The sequence below is a fragment of the Oryzias latipes genome, chromosome 14 (assembly GCF_002234675.1).
Source record: "Oryzias latipes chromosome 14, ASM223467v1".
Classification (NCBI taxonomy): domain Eukaryota; kingdom Metazoa; phylum Chordata; class Actinopteri; order Beloniformes; family Adrianichthyidae; genus Oryzias; species Oryzias latipes.
In genome coordinates, this window is record NC_019872.2 from 8,583,601 (window position 1) to 8,599,494 (window position 15,894).

At 40.6% G+C, this 15,894-nt stretch overlaps 2 protein-coding genes across 2 annotated transcripts; one reads left to right on the plus strand and one right to left on the minus strand.

Annotated features, from left to right (window-relative positions):
* Nucleotides 1-181: 181 nt before the first annotated feature.
* Nucleotides 182-8,053, minus strand: LOC101161988 (F-box only protein 40). The gene is made up of 7 exons (XM_023962849.1): nucleotides 7,940-8,053; nucleotides 7,757-7,813; nucleotides 5,488-6,624; nucleotides 4,520-4,806; nucleotides 4,197-4,328; nucleotides 2,762-3,065; nucleotides 182-473 (listed from the first exon to the last, which is right to left on the minus strand). The coding sequence occupies exons 2-7, from the start codon at nucleotides 7,757-7,759 to the stop codon at nucleotides 252-254; spliced, it is 2,085 nt and encodes a 694-aa protein (XP_023818617.1). The 5' UTR covers nucleotides 7,760-7,813; nucleotides 7,940-8,053; the 3' UTR covers nucleotides 182-251.
* A 100-nt stretch (nucleotides 8,054-8,153) lies between these two features.
* LOC101162230 (F-box only protein 40) lies at nucleotides 8,154-15,607 on the plus strand. The gene is made up of 9 exons (XM_011483255.2): nucleotides 8,154-8,488; nucleotides 9,106-9,129; nucleotides 9,862-10,423; nucleotides 10,945-11,468; nucleotides 12,450-12,629; nucleotides 12,754-12,995; nucleotides 13,066-13,197; nucleotides 14,675-14,975; nucleotides 15,045-15,607. The coding sequence occupies exons 2-9, from the start codon at nucleotides 9,127-9,129 to the stop codon at nucleotides 15,246-15,248; spliced, it is 2,148 nt and encodes a 715-aa protein (XP_011481557.1). The 5' UTR covers nucleotides 8,154-8,488; nucleotides 9,106-9,126; the 3' UTR covers nucleotides 15,249-15,607.
* The last annotated feature ends 287 nt before the right edge of the window (nucleotides 15,608-15,894 follow it).

Here is a 15,894-nt window from a genome sequence, read left to right on the forward strand (position 1 = left end):
TTTCTCTGTTCGTGCTTTGATAAAACATAATTTTTAGCCTAAACCTGGTTCTAAATTTCTTGTAGTTTTTTTTTGTTTCGTTTTGTTTTTTAATCATTTCAGAAAACAATATTACATTTGTGCCCAACTGCGACACTATATCTGCTTTGCTATAGTTATATACGGTAGTTGCTACAGGCTCTTTTTTTTTTTTTTAAATATTGCTGTTCTTCTAAAAACACACAAAATAAAAGAAAGAAGATGGATGTCTTTTACATCATTATCCTCTTGTTCTGCTGGAACATGGAAACCAGTGTTGAATTTTTACAGCTTGTGTTGCTTTGGGTTTCTCTTCTGACACGTGGAAGGCGAATCTTCTCCATCTTGGATTCTATCTTATTGTATGGACAAACTTTTAGATGCTCCGAGATGGACGGCACATTTCGGAAACACCAAGCATCCACAGGAGAAAACAAAGTGCTGAACTGCCAAGCCTGCAGAGATGAGCAAATGTTGAAAACATTTTTGGTACATGTTACATTTCCTTCCTAATAAGGCGACAGCTCATATCTTTTCCCAACACATCAATAATGTTCAGGCCCTGAATTTGAGGAAAAACGAGACAATTATGGAAAGTAATTCAGGACCAAACTCAAACTTTTTCTCTTTTTTTTAAAAATCTCTTTATATTCAAACTTTTTTTCTTCTTTTTACAACTAATGCACACCAGGAATCCAAAACAAAAAAAGAAATTTCTTCCTGTTCTTGCCATAAACCAAGGTAAATCAAATGTGAAATTTCCTCCAAAGACTGCGGGCAAATTTAAAAAAACCTGAAACCTTAAGGGCGAGGGGATCATCTTGACTCAAAGGCTGAATCCAAATTCGTCCGGCTTCCCCCTATCCCTCTAATTGTGAGGGCATTTGGAGGGATGGGGTGTTCCAAATAGTTTTTTCTGAAAGGGCTCTGTGGCGAAAGTAATCCGACGATAAATGTTTTCTTTACGTGGGTGTGCTCTGAAGCACAGAAGTTTACACGTAAATGTAAGTAATGATTTTTGTTTTAGCATGACTTTTTAAAGTTATAAAACTGATGTCATGCATTTTCTGAGCGCTGGCAGCTCCGCGCTAACGCGGATGACCGGTGACTGTTGATGATGTCAATAGTTAGGAGTGATGTCCAAATGAGAAGACACTATTTTTCCATAAAGATATGTTTAAAGGGCTAAATGCAGAGGTAAGGAGAAGCTACAGGGGAAGAATTCAGATTTGGCCACAGTTGACATCAGCATGTCATGAAAGTGATCGGTGTTTATGCACCTGATCTACTAAAGGAGACAAAAAATCTATTATGGACTTTACCTCTAATCTCTGTAGAGGAGGACACCTAAAATCTACTGTGGCAGTAAATTTCAGACCGCTTCCACAACTTTTCCGAAAGAAGTATTGACTTGTCACAAAGGGCCTGATTCAGACAAGTGTTGCTTTAAAAATGATGAAAATTGAAGCCAAAACGCTGCCAGAGAGTAATATTAAAACTTACTTTATCCAATTAATGTAGGATCAAAAGCTCTGTGCTTGTCTTGCCCACTTAAGCAGATTGCTTGAGACCCCTGAACTTGTGCGGAAGATGGATGCCACCTTGGAGCAAGTTTCTGCCCAGATTTGAGGGAAGACTGGGCTAAATTCACCCACTTCTCATTCGGATCAATCTCTGCCTCACACAAAGCGAAGAGCCAGTCAAGGACTTTGCCGGCAGTACAAACAACCTGCTGGCGCCCAAAAGTATTTTATCTAATCAGACTCCCCGAAGGAGCTATGGACAACTGTCCTTGGCTCCACCAAAACAAAGCCGCTTCTACAGAGTGGACTACAGCAGCTGTTCTTGAGGGTTGATAACTGCAACTCACCCCCTCCCTGCTTGTCCTCGGCTTACCAACCCCCTCCCTACCTCCTCTGTGAGCTGCCCGGAAGATGTGCCTGGCTCACGGAGCTGCACCTGATGGACAGACTCACGGGGGGCCCCCCACTCCCGTCCACCACCGTTTCCCCCCTGAGCCTCATGTACTGTGTCTTTGTCTGAATATGTGCTATTTGTGTTTAAACGGTGTAGTTTTTTTCTTGTATCAACACATTGTACGCAGTGTAGGGATACGACTTTTTTTTGTCACCAAACCCAACCCCCGGCCCTCTTCGTGGTCCATCTGCATGCCATACAAAGGTGCGCCGGCGCAGGTCATCTAAGGCGCTCGGCTGCATTGACCTCAGTAACCTCTCGAGATGTGTGTGTGTATCCTGTGTTGCTGTTTGTCTGACCTTCTTCATCGAGATGTACTGGAACTGAGTTTCTCCTTGTTGGGATTAATAAAGTTTTCATTCATTCATTCATTCATTCATTTAGACTAAACACATCATGTGACCTGATAGCATAAACAAAATGAGCGTATTGGTCATTTTAGTTCATGTCACACTCCAATAAATGGGGAAAAAAAACATTAAAAATATTAAGTCTGACACAGAACCAGGCAAAAGTAAATATGTATGTAGTTATAACCTTACACACCAAAATAGGACAAACATGAATCTTGACAGAGGCTGTCATCTTAAACCAAAATTTATTTTGATCCCGCTTACACTATACAACCCTAGCGACACAAGACCATATTGACTGCACTCCGCATTGTTGAAACAACTTCAAGCACTTTAACTCCCAAGATTTAAAAGAAAAAAATCTAGAATAATCCCAGAGTATGTAATCCTGAGCCTCTTATGATCACACTTACCTTCTGCTTCACCTTCCACTTGATCTTTCCATGTGAGGACGTCTTCTCCCAGCAGAGGGTGACCATCCCTCTCTCTTGCAGCAGAGACGAACACACCTGCCTCATGAGGGGGGACACCAAGGCCAGCTGGGACAGGGACAAGCTGTCCAGGAAACTGGCTATATGGCATAGGACCTCATACGGAAGTGAACTTAAAGAGTCATCTCCTCTTTCATTTTGACCTCGTCTCCTCTTTTGGGCGTCGGAGGAGTCGGTCATAGACACAGGAACAGTGGGATGCAGGCCGAAGCAGCCCAAATCCGGACTGAAAAGTAGGATGAACTTAAATATTTGGTTTTTATTTAGAAATATTTACAATAAAACTTTAGGAAAATGAATCCTGTGAGTGAGATACATGTAAACCCCTTATTGTATTGTATTGTATGTAATTTATGTAATATTTTGTTGGTCTCTATACATGGATGCAGTTTAGAAGACTTGTGTTTATTTGGCCTTGTCTCTACTTAACTTTTCTTTTCCTTTGAAGTGAAATCTTCCTTAATTTTAATGGACTGTGCCAATGATAATTGTGATAGTTGTGCACAATGTACTTGGTGGCTCACACTAAACCCAGGGAAGGGGAGTAAATTTCTGCTTAGCAATAGTTTGGTTTGCATGAATAGTTTGATATTTAATGTTAAATAAAATGTAGGAAGTTGTTTTAGTCATTTAGCAGTTCATTTTGTAAAACTGTTATGGAAAAATCATTTTCATCACAATTATTATCACAATTTTATGTGTTTTCAACATAACTTTTAGTTTAGAGCAATGGTTTAGCCCAAAGTCGTCTTAAAAGACAGAATTGTGATTTATATATATTTTCTAATATTTTTCTTTTGTAAAATTTGACTTTTTGACCATTGAAAATAAAGAATATAAAAAGTAGGAGTTCTTAAAAAAATCTGACTAAAGCAAGGATGGTTTCCCATTTTTAATCTTACAAAACTGTTAATTAAGAGTTAATGTTAAAAGCTGGCAACAAATGTCTGTATTCTGATTTAAAATATTGATGTTGTTTCATGTATATCCACATTACACATACGTTTTATTAAATTCTTGCAATCAATCAAATATTTTCTATACTTGCCATGTTTTGTTTAAACATCTGTGAAAGCAGTAGTCTGTTCGAGTCTGTCTTTGACATCCTGAGGACAAATCTACATTTCAATGTTAGGGTCTAAATTTTCTAGATTTAAAGCTACAGCTGATGTAAATTCTGCTCATCATTCCTTTTTTTAAGGATCCAAATACAAAAACAACACACAAGATTATTGTTAAAGAGGATTCAGGAAATAATGAAGTTGATTTACTAAACGCGTCATTATCTGTTTGCAGTTACTATCTTGGCCTTTTCTATCAATGCTTAGAAAACCGTGTTTTTCTTTTTTGTTCTTACTTGTAGTTGACAGTGGCCTCATGAGTTAAAGGCTGAAACCTCCTCTGGTTGTAGGTGCATCCCAGGTATGCCAGAGGGCATCGCTGCTCAAACCAGCCATTCACGCTCATTTGAATGTCACAGTGGATGTTCCTGTAAACAACCACAAAAGTCATCACTAAAACTAAAGTTGATCAATGTCCTTTCATTGGTCATTTTAACATTTGTTAAAATGAATGTTTTCTTTTTTTGATTTAATGTTAACTGTGGGCAACATTAAGTTTATTACGTTGACTGCTTTAAAGAAACAGCTTTGCATCTCCATGTCGATACAGGAAACTCACTTATAATGTTTGCCATATTCTCTGCGCTGGAAAGTGCGTCCACAAACAAAGGTAAAGGTGGAGTTTGCCTTATGGTGACGGCTAGTGACGCCCTCCACTTGCAACTGAAGGTGCAGCTCCAGTGGTTTGCTTGCAGTCAGGTCAATGAGTGACATGTTTTTCCCGAAAGGAGCGGACTGGAAGTTGAAGGTCTGCGTGCCTTCGTCTGTCAACAGGCTGTCTGAGCTAACGGTCTCTGCAATGAGGTGACCCCTACACTCTTTCTCCAAGGAGCATAGCAGGGACGCCTGAACAGTCAAATAAAATGACGTAAAACATTTTGAAGCTAGAATGAACATGATAAAAAGCAAAAAAAGACACTTTTCAGACAAAACACACTCACACAAAGGAGCCCATCACAACGATTTCTATTAAAAATGTTTTTCATTTCTACAAACAGATATAATTTAACAAAAAAAAGGGAAATCTAAGCTAAATTATTGGAATTAACTTTTTGTTATTACAAGAAATACAAACCTAGAAACGTGCAATTCATAAATGAGACCGCAAAACCACAAACAAATGAATTAAATGAAACTAATTCGAATAACTTGAGATAGAAAGATTTACTTAAATCGCTTTAAACATTAAATCTTACCCAAAAAATTACATGGTTGAATGTTGAAACATTCTAACATCCAGATAAATTACTATATTAAATGGATATTTTTACACTCAGGACCTAAACATTTGCCTGCCTCATCCACAAAACCAACATTTCCCTCTGATTTTATACAATCTAATGATTTTTGGTGATTAAATTTTAAATTTTAAATCATGCGCATTTAAATCTCAGTTTTTGCAGTTTTAAGTCAATTAATCAACCTGGTCTATTCCATTTAAAAAAACTGTTATAAGAAGATTATAATTGTGTAATCTGTGTAGGATTTTCAACCTCTGTGGTCGACTCAATAGGCCAGTTGTCTCACCTGAACTTCCTCCCACACTGGCATGCTCTCCACCCCCACACCCAGGTCACTGGTATCCACAATTTTAGATTCCTTCTTGTAAAATCCAGGGTTGCGGATGCGGCTGTGCCTTGCAGAAAAGCTGGTAGGGACTTTAAAGGTGCGCACTGTGATGATTTTCATTGGCTCCACGTGTCCGTACACAAAGGTCTTCTTCGGTTTTACAGCAGAGCACGAGGAAGATGGTGTGGGACATGCACCGGCCACTGCTTTGGAGCTGCTAGATGCTGCTGCCTCATCCTCTTCTGTCAGAGTATTCAAGCCTTTTCTATTCCCCTTACTCTTTCCTTTTCCTGCCACAGCAGTCGCTTCGGTCTCCCGACAGCCACTCATCTCCATACTGAACATGCGCTCCCAGGCATTATAGCTTTCCAAATTATCAGGATCCACATTTGAGGCCCTGGCAATAGCCTCCCTTTCTTCCTGAGTGAGTACAGGCTGGTTTTCGACCTCACCATCATCTTCACTCTCGTTCTCACTGGGGAGGTTGATGTTAAACTTGTTAAAAGACTCCCAAAGTGTTTGACTTGCTTCTTCTGCAGCTGCCCTCTCTGCTGCCTCCTTGTCCTGTGAAACTTTTTTCTTCTTCTCTTTTTCTTTTCTTCTTTCCTCTTCTCCATCCTCTTCCTCTACACTCTGAAGCAGCTCCGGGAACAGATTCTTCATTTTTATGGAGTGAAACAGCTGCTGCTGGTCTTTCAGGGCCAAGCCCAGGTCAAGACATTCACTTTGCTCTTTCAGCAAGTTCTCATGCAGCTCTGTGTTGGGATGAGAATGAGCATCGTTGACCGGCCAGCGGTTCCACTCCATGGAGCAGCACACCACGCTGGCTGGACACACCTGGAGGTGGGCTGCCCTGGAGGAGCGCGGCAGCTGGACCGGACAGCCGTACTCTGCATTGAGGCAGGGCACTCTCACGTTGGGACAGAGCAGCAGGTGATCCTCCTCCTTGCACAGGTGGAAGAGGGCGCCGCAGAGCAGACGGCAGGGGATCAGCGCACAGCACACTGAGGCCTCCACCCGAGCCCTGCAGCATCGGCTGTAACAGGAATCGCAGTGGACGTGCTGCCGCTGCCTGGAGGCTCGAGAGCGATGACTCTGACCGAGCCAAAATGAAAAAGGATTTTCATTCATGCTGCATTAAGTTCCAAAAAATTAGGTTCAAAAAAGAATTATGAGAGACCTAAAAAACATAACAACATACACTCACTAGCCACCTAATTAGGAACACCTGTCCAACTCCTTGTTAACACAAAATTGTAATCAGTGAATCACACGGCAGCAACTGGGATTGTTACCCACAAGCATCTCTAGGGTTTACAGAGAATGGTCCAGAAAAGAGAAAACATACAATGGCCAGCAGTTCTGTGGGTGGAAATGCCTTGTTGATGCCAGAGGTCAGAGGAGAATGACCAGACTGGTTGCAGCTGACAGAAAGACAACAGTAACTCAGATAACCACTGGTCACAACCAATGTCTGCAGAAGAGCATCTCTGAACGCAGAACACGTCCAGCCTTGAGGAAGATGGACTCCAGCAGCTGAAGACCACTCCGGGTGCCACTCCTGTGGCATTTGGATGATTGAGTCAGAATTTGGCATCAACAACATGAAAGCATGGATCCATCCTGCCTTGTATCAACGGTTCAGGCTGGTGGTGGTGGTGTAATGGTGTGGGGGACATTTTCTTGGCTCACTTTGGGCCCCTTGGTACCAACTGAGCATGATTACAACACCACAGCCTATCTAAGTGCTGTTGCTGACCATGTCCATCCATTTATGACCACAGTGTACCATCGTCTGATGGCTATTTCCAGCAGGATAACGCACCATGTCATAGAGCTGGAATAACCTCGGACTGGTTTCTTGGTAATGTCAATGAGTTCCCTGGACTCAAATGTCTTCCACAGTCACCAGATCTCAACCCAATACACCACCTTTGGGACATGGTTAAACGGCAGATAGGCATCATGGATGTGTAGCTGACAAATCTGCAGCAACTGTGTGATGCAATCATGTCAAAATGGACCAAATTCTGTAAGGAATGTTTCCAGTACCTTGTTGAATCGATGCCACAAAAGATTAAGGCAATAGGGGCTCCAACCAAGTACTAGCAAGGTGTACTTAATTAAGTGGTCGGTTAGTGTTACAATAAAAATAATTTTCCCGCTAACAAGTGAAATAATTATCAATGGTTTGAGGTTTTTTTTTACACAGAGACCAAAATCTTACCATCTTTTTAATCTTCTCCCATTAAGTTTCCTAATGTGAAGCAACACACTGATCCCCCTGTAGGAAAAGAGGACACCTTTACTTTCTAAGACTCTGGGATCAATCCCCAAAACAAACAGAAACAAACACACAATGACTGAAAGTCTTATGATTTAAAAAAGGAACAATCTGCTTTTGCCTTACCTATCTGACTTTCCAAGAAGAGAACCGCTGACTGAACTGCCATGTGCATTGAAAGATCCAGTGTTTGTGTTAAGTATGTGTTATAAATAGAGCCGGGGCACTGACTGAGCAATGTTGCACAGGTGGTCAGACACGTGGTTTAGGTTAACAGCCCTCCAATCCATTCCAATAAAAAGACGGATTCATAATATGCTGCTGTCGTTGGCCGACATTGGTCACCTTAGGGCTTTAGACTCGACTCAGAGATTCATTCATAAATAAACAGTGTCCTCTGGTGGAGATTTAAGTCGCTCAACCTTTTTCCAGCAGTCAATTCAAATTTTAAGAATAAAATAATTTAATAATACTTTCCTTTAACCAAGATTGTGCAGGTTTGTGTAAACTTTTAACATTACTACAGCAAAGTCAAACTGAGGGGGTGTTATTTTTTCCTCCGGAACCTCTTGGATATTTCTTGTCTAATTTTAACCTGCCAGTTAAAGGACGCACACTCAAGGACTTGGAGCTACTTTGTAAAACCTAAGAGACAAAAACAACACGTCTGAGCTGGTAAGACATGTTTAATTCATCTTGGATTTTGTCTAAATATGTTGTGTCTCCTCATCTGGAGAAATTGCTGTTGACATGATAGCTAAAAACTGGTTATAGTCTTGTTGTTTTGTTTAATCTTTTTGGGGTTTTAAGTTGTTTTAACCACACACATTTACTCTTTTCTATAAAATCATTCAAATCAGCAATAAAATACACTTCTAATCTGTTTATCTGCAAGGTAGCTTGGTAGGAAAGTGTTTGTATCAGCTTTGGATTTTATTCTGCTGTTATTTTCAGTTAAAGCACAGATCTGTACATTTTATTTAAATGGCTTTGATTTATTCCCTTCTTTTTCAGGACAAAAACAGCGCGTAACATTCATCAAACTTTACCTGGAGGATATAAGATTCAGTTTCTTTCTGATCAGTCAATTAAACCTTTGCTTATTGTTTCTGAAGTTAACACAGAATCTGTGATTCTGTTTTTTTAACCAATTATATTATAATTACCAATTGCCACCGTTCTGTTAATTAAGGTAGAAAGAAGCAAGAGGGAAGGGATTTCTGACCTTTGTCAGATTGTGTTAGATCTGAAGGTGAATCACACCCTTCTTTTTTTTTGTCTTTTTTCCGCAGAGTCACAAAAAGCAAGAAACCATGGTGAGTGGAATTCTTTTATTCTTGTGAAAAAGTGAAAAACACAGACCTAGATCTACACAGCAAAATAACATTTCCTGTTGAAAAACAATGGTTTTGGAAATCAGATTTAATCTTCTGGATTGCAAAAAAATGTAAAAAATTAAAGTCACACTAGATAGCAGAAACCCTGGATGATGCTGACTTATTTGGAGAAACAAAAATGGGTAACTGGAGGTAAACAAACAGATATTTGGAGCTTAAGGAGGCCTCAGGATCCCTCTGACCAGTGGAGTAATGGGGATATCAGAGAGAATCCTCCCAACAGATCTCCTAGGAAGAAGATTAAATTGGAGGTATTAGCTCAGAGAGCTTATATAGAATACTCGACTACTAACTCCAGTCCAACAGGCAAGGTTCAAATCCAAATATGCAAAAGTAGAGGTCAGGGCTTTGGGCAAAACTTATTTGGTCACAGCATACAGGTCAAAAATTGCAAAAAGGCACACAAGAATTGACAGGCTGGAGGATAGGCTACCAACACTTCACACTGTAGCACCAGGTGAAGACAGAGAGCAGTTTAAGTAGAGGGAGACACAGGTGAAGTGAGTGAAGAATTTACCGGTAACAGGAACCAGTGCAGACAGCAGAAAAGGAGAGGAGCTATTCTAAGAATATGATTGTAAATGAATAAATATCTCTGGCATTCTAAAAACAATGAAGTTGGTGTTTTCTGCTTCATTTTGGCTCCTACAGAGTCATCGTTCTCGAGCCTCCAGGCAGCGGCAGCACGTCCACTGCGATTCCTGTTTCAGCCGATGCTGCAGGGCTCGGGTGGAGGCCTCAGTGTGCTGTGCGCTGATCCCCTGCCGCCTCCTCTGCGGCGCCCTCTTCCACCTGTGCAAGGAGGAGGATCACCTGCTGCTCTGTCCCAACGTGAGAGTGCCCTGCCTCAATGCAGAGTACGGCTGTCCGGTCCAGCTGCCGCGCTCCTCCAGGGCAGCCCACCTCCAGGTGTGTCCGGCCAGCGTGGTGTGCTGCTCCATGGAGTGGCTGCGCTGGCCAACTGACGACACAGACCCACATGGCTTCAAAGCCCTGCAGGACAATGTTCTGGAGGAGAGTGCAGCTCAGAACGGAGCTCTGGATGTTGCCATGTCTTTGGTTGATCAAACAGATCTGTATGAACGCCTCAGAATGAAGCCGCTCTATCCAGAGTTGATGGAGGAGGATGAGGAGGAAATAAAGGAAGAGGAGAGGAAGGAGGCAGCAACAGGATGGACGGTCAGCGAAGAGCAACCTCAAGATCCAAGTCAAGGTTAGTTGGGATAAAACAAGAGTTGGAGTTTTGATTAAATGTTACAATCTGAAGAAAAATCGATTTTTGTCTTTAACAAAGAATGTTTTTTTTTTTTTTTATTGAGCACAAGTTTAGCTGCATGCACAAAGTCAACAGTTTCAGTCAGAGAATTTCTTAATTTAAGATTATCTATATGCTAACCTAAAGTGAGGACTGGTGCACTCAGTTTTGGTTCAATTTTATGGTTCAAGCTACTCTATTTTAATGTGGGTTAATATGGACAATTTCCATAGCTGCAAGTTTTCCTATCATTAATATTTTAAATTAAAATTAAAAAAATTAAATTAACTGTTAATCATGTAAATCCAATCAATAAGCCCTCCCTTAAAATCAAACATCCAAGTAATTTTATTTTAGAAACCTAAATAAAATAAAATAAAAAATGTGTCTAAATATTTTATCTGAATACACACAATGATATTGCAAATGAGCACCAATTTAAACTGTAACAAACATCATTCCATTTTCTTTTTCTACAGGACTCCCCCCAAAAAGTGCATTTGAGAGCATCGGTGTGGAAGAAGTAGCACAGAATAGTTCCAAACAGGGTTTGGTCTTTAACAAAGAGAAGTTCAACCTGATGGAGATGATGTTTAGCATGGACAAGGGGGGCTGCACTGTTGCTCAGGAAAAACTAGAGACCGAAAGGCAAGCCCGGTCCTCTGGAGAGAAGGGAATCAACCGCCATGGCAGAGATCCAGAAGAGGCTGGGATGCAGGACAAAACAAACGCAACTCGCACAAACTTAGAGCCCGATACTTCTGCTGCTGCCACAAACCTCAGTGAGCACGACACAAGCAGGACCGGGCAAGCCCCGTGGCAAGAGGGGGTTCTGGACCGCCTCGGGCAGGAACTCACCCCTCAAGAGTACAACATGTATGTAGTGCATCACGGCCGCATGCTGCTTGCTTTTGGACAAATTGAGGCCTGCACTCCGAGGGAAAAAGACTTCGTCTACGGCAGCCTGGAGCCCATTCCAGTGCAGACTGTGCGCACTTTCAAGGTGATGATTTCAAAATACTGCTATGTTTTTTTGCCAATGTTTGAGAAAAAATGTGGAGTCATCTTATTGTTTGTCTTTTATCCATGTTGTTCCCAATGTTCAATTATCCATGCACCTGAAATCTGAAAACTCCAGGTTACTGATTGATAATCTTTTTATTTGAACAGGTATTGAGTTAAAAGGGAAAATGCTAACTGGTAATATTTGGAAAATGGGTTTTGAGCCAGATCTGAACTGCTCCCTAAAGCAGAAATTATCAGTTTTTCTAAGGGAAGCTGGAGACAGACAGTCAAGCGTGAAGTTCCTCATATTCCCTGGAAGATTTTGGGCATTATTTTTTCTTTAAATGTCGTTACAAAATAAGGAATTGTTGTTTTTTTTGTATTGTTTTTGTTTTTTTCATAAAACCATTTCTTGTGCATCACCCTTCTGCCTGTGTCAATTCTAACTGAGAAGAAACTTCCTGGTTGAATAAAAGTAATTTCAAGTCAAACCTTAACAAGGAAATAAATCATTTTGAACTTGAATGTAGAATCAAATAGTCTAAGTTTTGGGGGTCCCATTATAAAAGTCACAACCTTTCACAGGACGGTTGATTTCAGTTGTGGAAGCAAATTTGTGTCATTAAGAAATTTGTTTTGATAATCCCAAAAACATGTTTTAATGAAGTTTATTTGACTACTAATCAAATATTAGCAAATTCCATTTTTAATTTCTGTAGAAAAAAAGACCAACTACCTCAAGTGAAGAATTGTGGGGATCTTCTTAAAATAAAATAGAGCGTAAGTGTGACAGGTAATCCAGACAGGTTTGTTTTGAAGAGAAGACTCAGGTGTAAGGTCTGCCAGTTGACCGTGTTTTAATTCAACTGTAATCTGAATTAAAAATGTAAAATAAAAAATGGACACATTTTTTTGGCAAAAAGTTTAGAAAGTAATTTTAGTTTTTGAATTTTCTCCCAAATTGTCTTTTAATGGGCAGATCCCTGACAGCTACCACTACAGGGAGCGGGTCCACAAGTACGACACAGCTGTTCGTGTGCAGACTGAACATTGCAGCGTCGACACCTCTGACCTCGAAGTGAGCGAAGACACCTGGTTTACAGACGAAGCCAAAGCCACCCTCCTGGGCTATGCTGAGCAGGCTGTTATGGGTCACAAGGTACAGAATGCACGTTGAACCATAGCATGCTTTGCTAGCTGAATTTAAGTGAATGAAAACGTTCTGACTTGTGCAAACAGTTTATCATTGAAGCAACATGAGGTGATGGTCTGTTTTGTTGCAGATCAGTGAGACTAAAGGAGCAGATGGACTTTATGTTGATGTAGGAACGCAGACACACTCTTTCCGCTCTGCACCCTTCAAAGGGAAGACAACACTGGCTGAGGTGATGGCGGGCAGACCACTAAAGCTTCATCTGCAGCTGCAGGCGGAAAGCGTGAACAGCAGAAACAATCGAGCAAGCTGCGCCTTTACATTTATCTGTGGTCACACCTTCCACCGCAAGGAATATTCCACGCACTTCAGGTGTTCATTTATCAGAAATGTTTAATAACACCTTGTATTTAGACACACTGAAGCATCTTTTTACTTACAGGAATGTGCACAGTGACATCCAAACGTGTTTAAGTGGATGGTTTGAGCAGAGATGCCCCCTTTCCTATTTGGGATGCACATACAGCCAGAGGAGATTTCAACCCTCCTCACAGGATGCCACTGTCACCTACAAGTGAGCGCACATTTGGTTTGCTGGGCTGTTGATCGGCTTTACTATATATATATATACTGTTACATTTCCATCATCCTTGGAAGAGTAAGAGAAGCATTCAGGTACAAGTTCTGACCTTGAGGTTTGCATTGTAATTTTGCCCCCTATAGTTTTTTGTGTTGTTCATCAAATTACACTGAAAAAAAAAGTTTACACATTACCAAAGTACCAAAGCGCAATTCATGCTAATATGTGTGTTTTGCCACTGGCACCCAACACATAAAACTTACTAATTAGAGTCATATGCCAATGCAGAAGACTGCATAGAGGTGTAGTGGTTTGCACTCTCATCTCACATTGGAAAGGACGTGCCTCAAATCCCAGCTGGATCCCTCCCATGTGGGAAAGTGGATGTACAACTGCACTTTTGATTTTACATTTTGTTTCAAGTATTCAGATTTAGATTGTTGGTCCCTTTTAAACCCTGCTCAATGAGGGGCAATTCACTAACAAATTCACTCACTTTTCTTTGACAAATTGTAAAAACCTAAAATCTAAAATCACATTCTGATGTCCCTCCACCACAACGTAGCTCAATTCCTTAAAAAAGTCTCACTCTGATCATCTTTTGATCTATTGTAAAGGCGTTCCCATTGGTCTTATAATTATTATTGTTATGCCTTTTCAGCCAAAATCAAAAAGCCTGTGTAATTTTCTAGGACCTAGTTTCTGCAGAGCAGTAGTAGTTCAGTAGAATTTGACTTCTGAGTTGTGGGTGTTAATTTTGGCAGGGAGTAATCCCAGCCCTGCCTCCCAATATCTATCTTTACACTCACAAGCCCCAATCTAACTTGCAACAAAAATAGTGAGAAATATTGGAGTTATCCAGAGGTACAGTTATGAGCCAGATACCAGCTCGGACGAGGAAAACAAAGACGGACACAGATGTAATTATCTGCAAGTAAGTGCATCAGAATGGGGCGGAACAGGAAGCTCATGGCCCATCAAACAAAAACATTTCCATATAAAAAAAATTTTTTCTAAAGGAGCAAAGCAGCCAATCAGGAGCTCTGCATGGGGGTCACTACTACAAGTTTTTTAAATGACATTTTTTCATCTGCTCTGATTCTCAACAATTGGAATAAAGAAGTACTCAGAAATGCAATATTGAGCTTAAGTTTCTTCATAAACGTTTGCTGTCATCCGATAATGCCACAAGTGTTAATAACACAACAGAATCATCCAATTTCAATGGAGTGGGTCATGATAACATTATAAAGCATTGCCAATAATGTTGTCAGTAGCCGCAGAACTAGTGGAAACTCTTTTATTATTGAAACTCTTTATTAAGAGGACTAATTATATAACCACTGATATTGTTCAGAAACAAAAAAATAGAAAATTGGCTAACTTTGTTGCTAACAGTTACTGATGAAGTGAGTCTCTGCAAGACCCACACTCCCCTCCCTGTTTTTCTTTTTCTCTTTCTCTTGAACAGCCAGCAGCTAAAGTGTTTCAATTTGCGCCCAACCAATTTACCTGGAAGCCCTTCTGACTCCTCCCCTGCTCAGGACAACGAGGGCGAACACCTGGGAGGGGACTCTCTTAGCTCGCTGCCTTTTGAGGTGCTGTGCCACATGGCCACTTTTCTGGATAGTCTGTCTCTGTGTCAGCTGGCTCTGGTGTCGCGGCTCATGAGGCAGGTCTGCTTCTCCCTGCTGCACGAGAGAGGGATGGTCACCCTCCGATGGGGGAGGAAGGCCTGCATGCAGGGAAGGTTCAAGTGGGAAGCCAAACTGGTGAGGTTTAGTCTGCACTTTTTACTTGACCTTTTTTCTCGTTGTGATTCTGCTTCTGCTTCTCTTCAGGTGTGGGAATTCAGTCATCTTTTTTCCTCTGTTGACTCGTGGCGCCAACTTGATATCCCTCCAATGTCTGCTCATCTGAAAGTCTGTCCTCATTACCAGATGCATACTCACAGTGAGCCCATAGCCCTGCCTAGCATGAGTGAAAAACAGATTGGCAGTGAGAAAACTCAAAGGCTTATCAATCTTTTGAAAGAAAAACGATAATAGAGCAGTTACATTATTGCTGTTTAGCTTTTTTTTCAACATAGTGAAGAACAGGCCGTATTTTGCACAAATACAAAACAAAAGATGTCTCAGTTTGATCATTTCACACTGTAGAAAGTTTGTTTGCTTATTTTATCATAAGATATATCATGTTCTATGTTGAGTTGTGTGTTTGGTTGATTCCATCTTTAATAAATATTTTTCTCTTACTTTACACAGAAGGAACAGTTTTTGTTCAAAACAAATGTATTAAACCTGTGATAGAACAAAAAGGCACACAGGTACAGTGACCGTGTGTTCTTTTTTTTATTTCTTCATGTCTGAGATAAATTTCCAAATAATAAAGGCTTACTACTGCATCTGAACTAACCAATTCACTTTGACACTTATTGCAGTTTATAATGAGAAATATTTGAGCTTGATATCATTAAAAGAAATGTTTTTTTTTTAGTATTGTAGTGTTAGACTATGATGAGACAAAATGTAGAATTAGGAGGCACAAAAATGCAAAAAAAAAATCCATTTAGAGGGAAAACGTTTTAGAAAAAAACAAACGGGTTATGGATGTATTTCACTGGGTCAGTGAATAAAGCTATCCACATGTGACCTGTGACCTGTGACCTTGGCTTGGTGTCACATGCAACTT

Excerpts from the sequence above, each read along its gene's own strand:
- LOC101161988 (XM_023962849.1), bottom strand. Across the intron at positions 4,807-5,487 it reads CAGTGTGGGAGGAAGTTCAG|GCGTCCCTGCTATGCTCCTT; the intron begins GTGAGACAACTG and ends TTGACTGTTCAG. Across the intron at positions 4,329-4,519 it reads GAATATGGCAAACATTATAA|GAACATCCACTGTGACATTC; the intron begins GTGAGTTTCCTG and ends GGTTGTTTACAG.
- LOC101162230 (XM_011483255.2), top strand. Across the intron at positions 10,424-10,944 it reads ACCTCAAGATCCAAGTCAAG|GACTCCCCCCAAAAAGTGCA; the intron begins GTTAGTTGGGAT and ends CTTTTTCTACAG. Across the intron at positions 12,630-12,753 it reads AGGCTGTTATGGGTCACAAG|ATCAGTGAGACTAAAGGAGC; the intron begins GTACAGAATGCA and ends GTTTTGTTGCAG.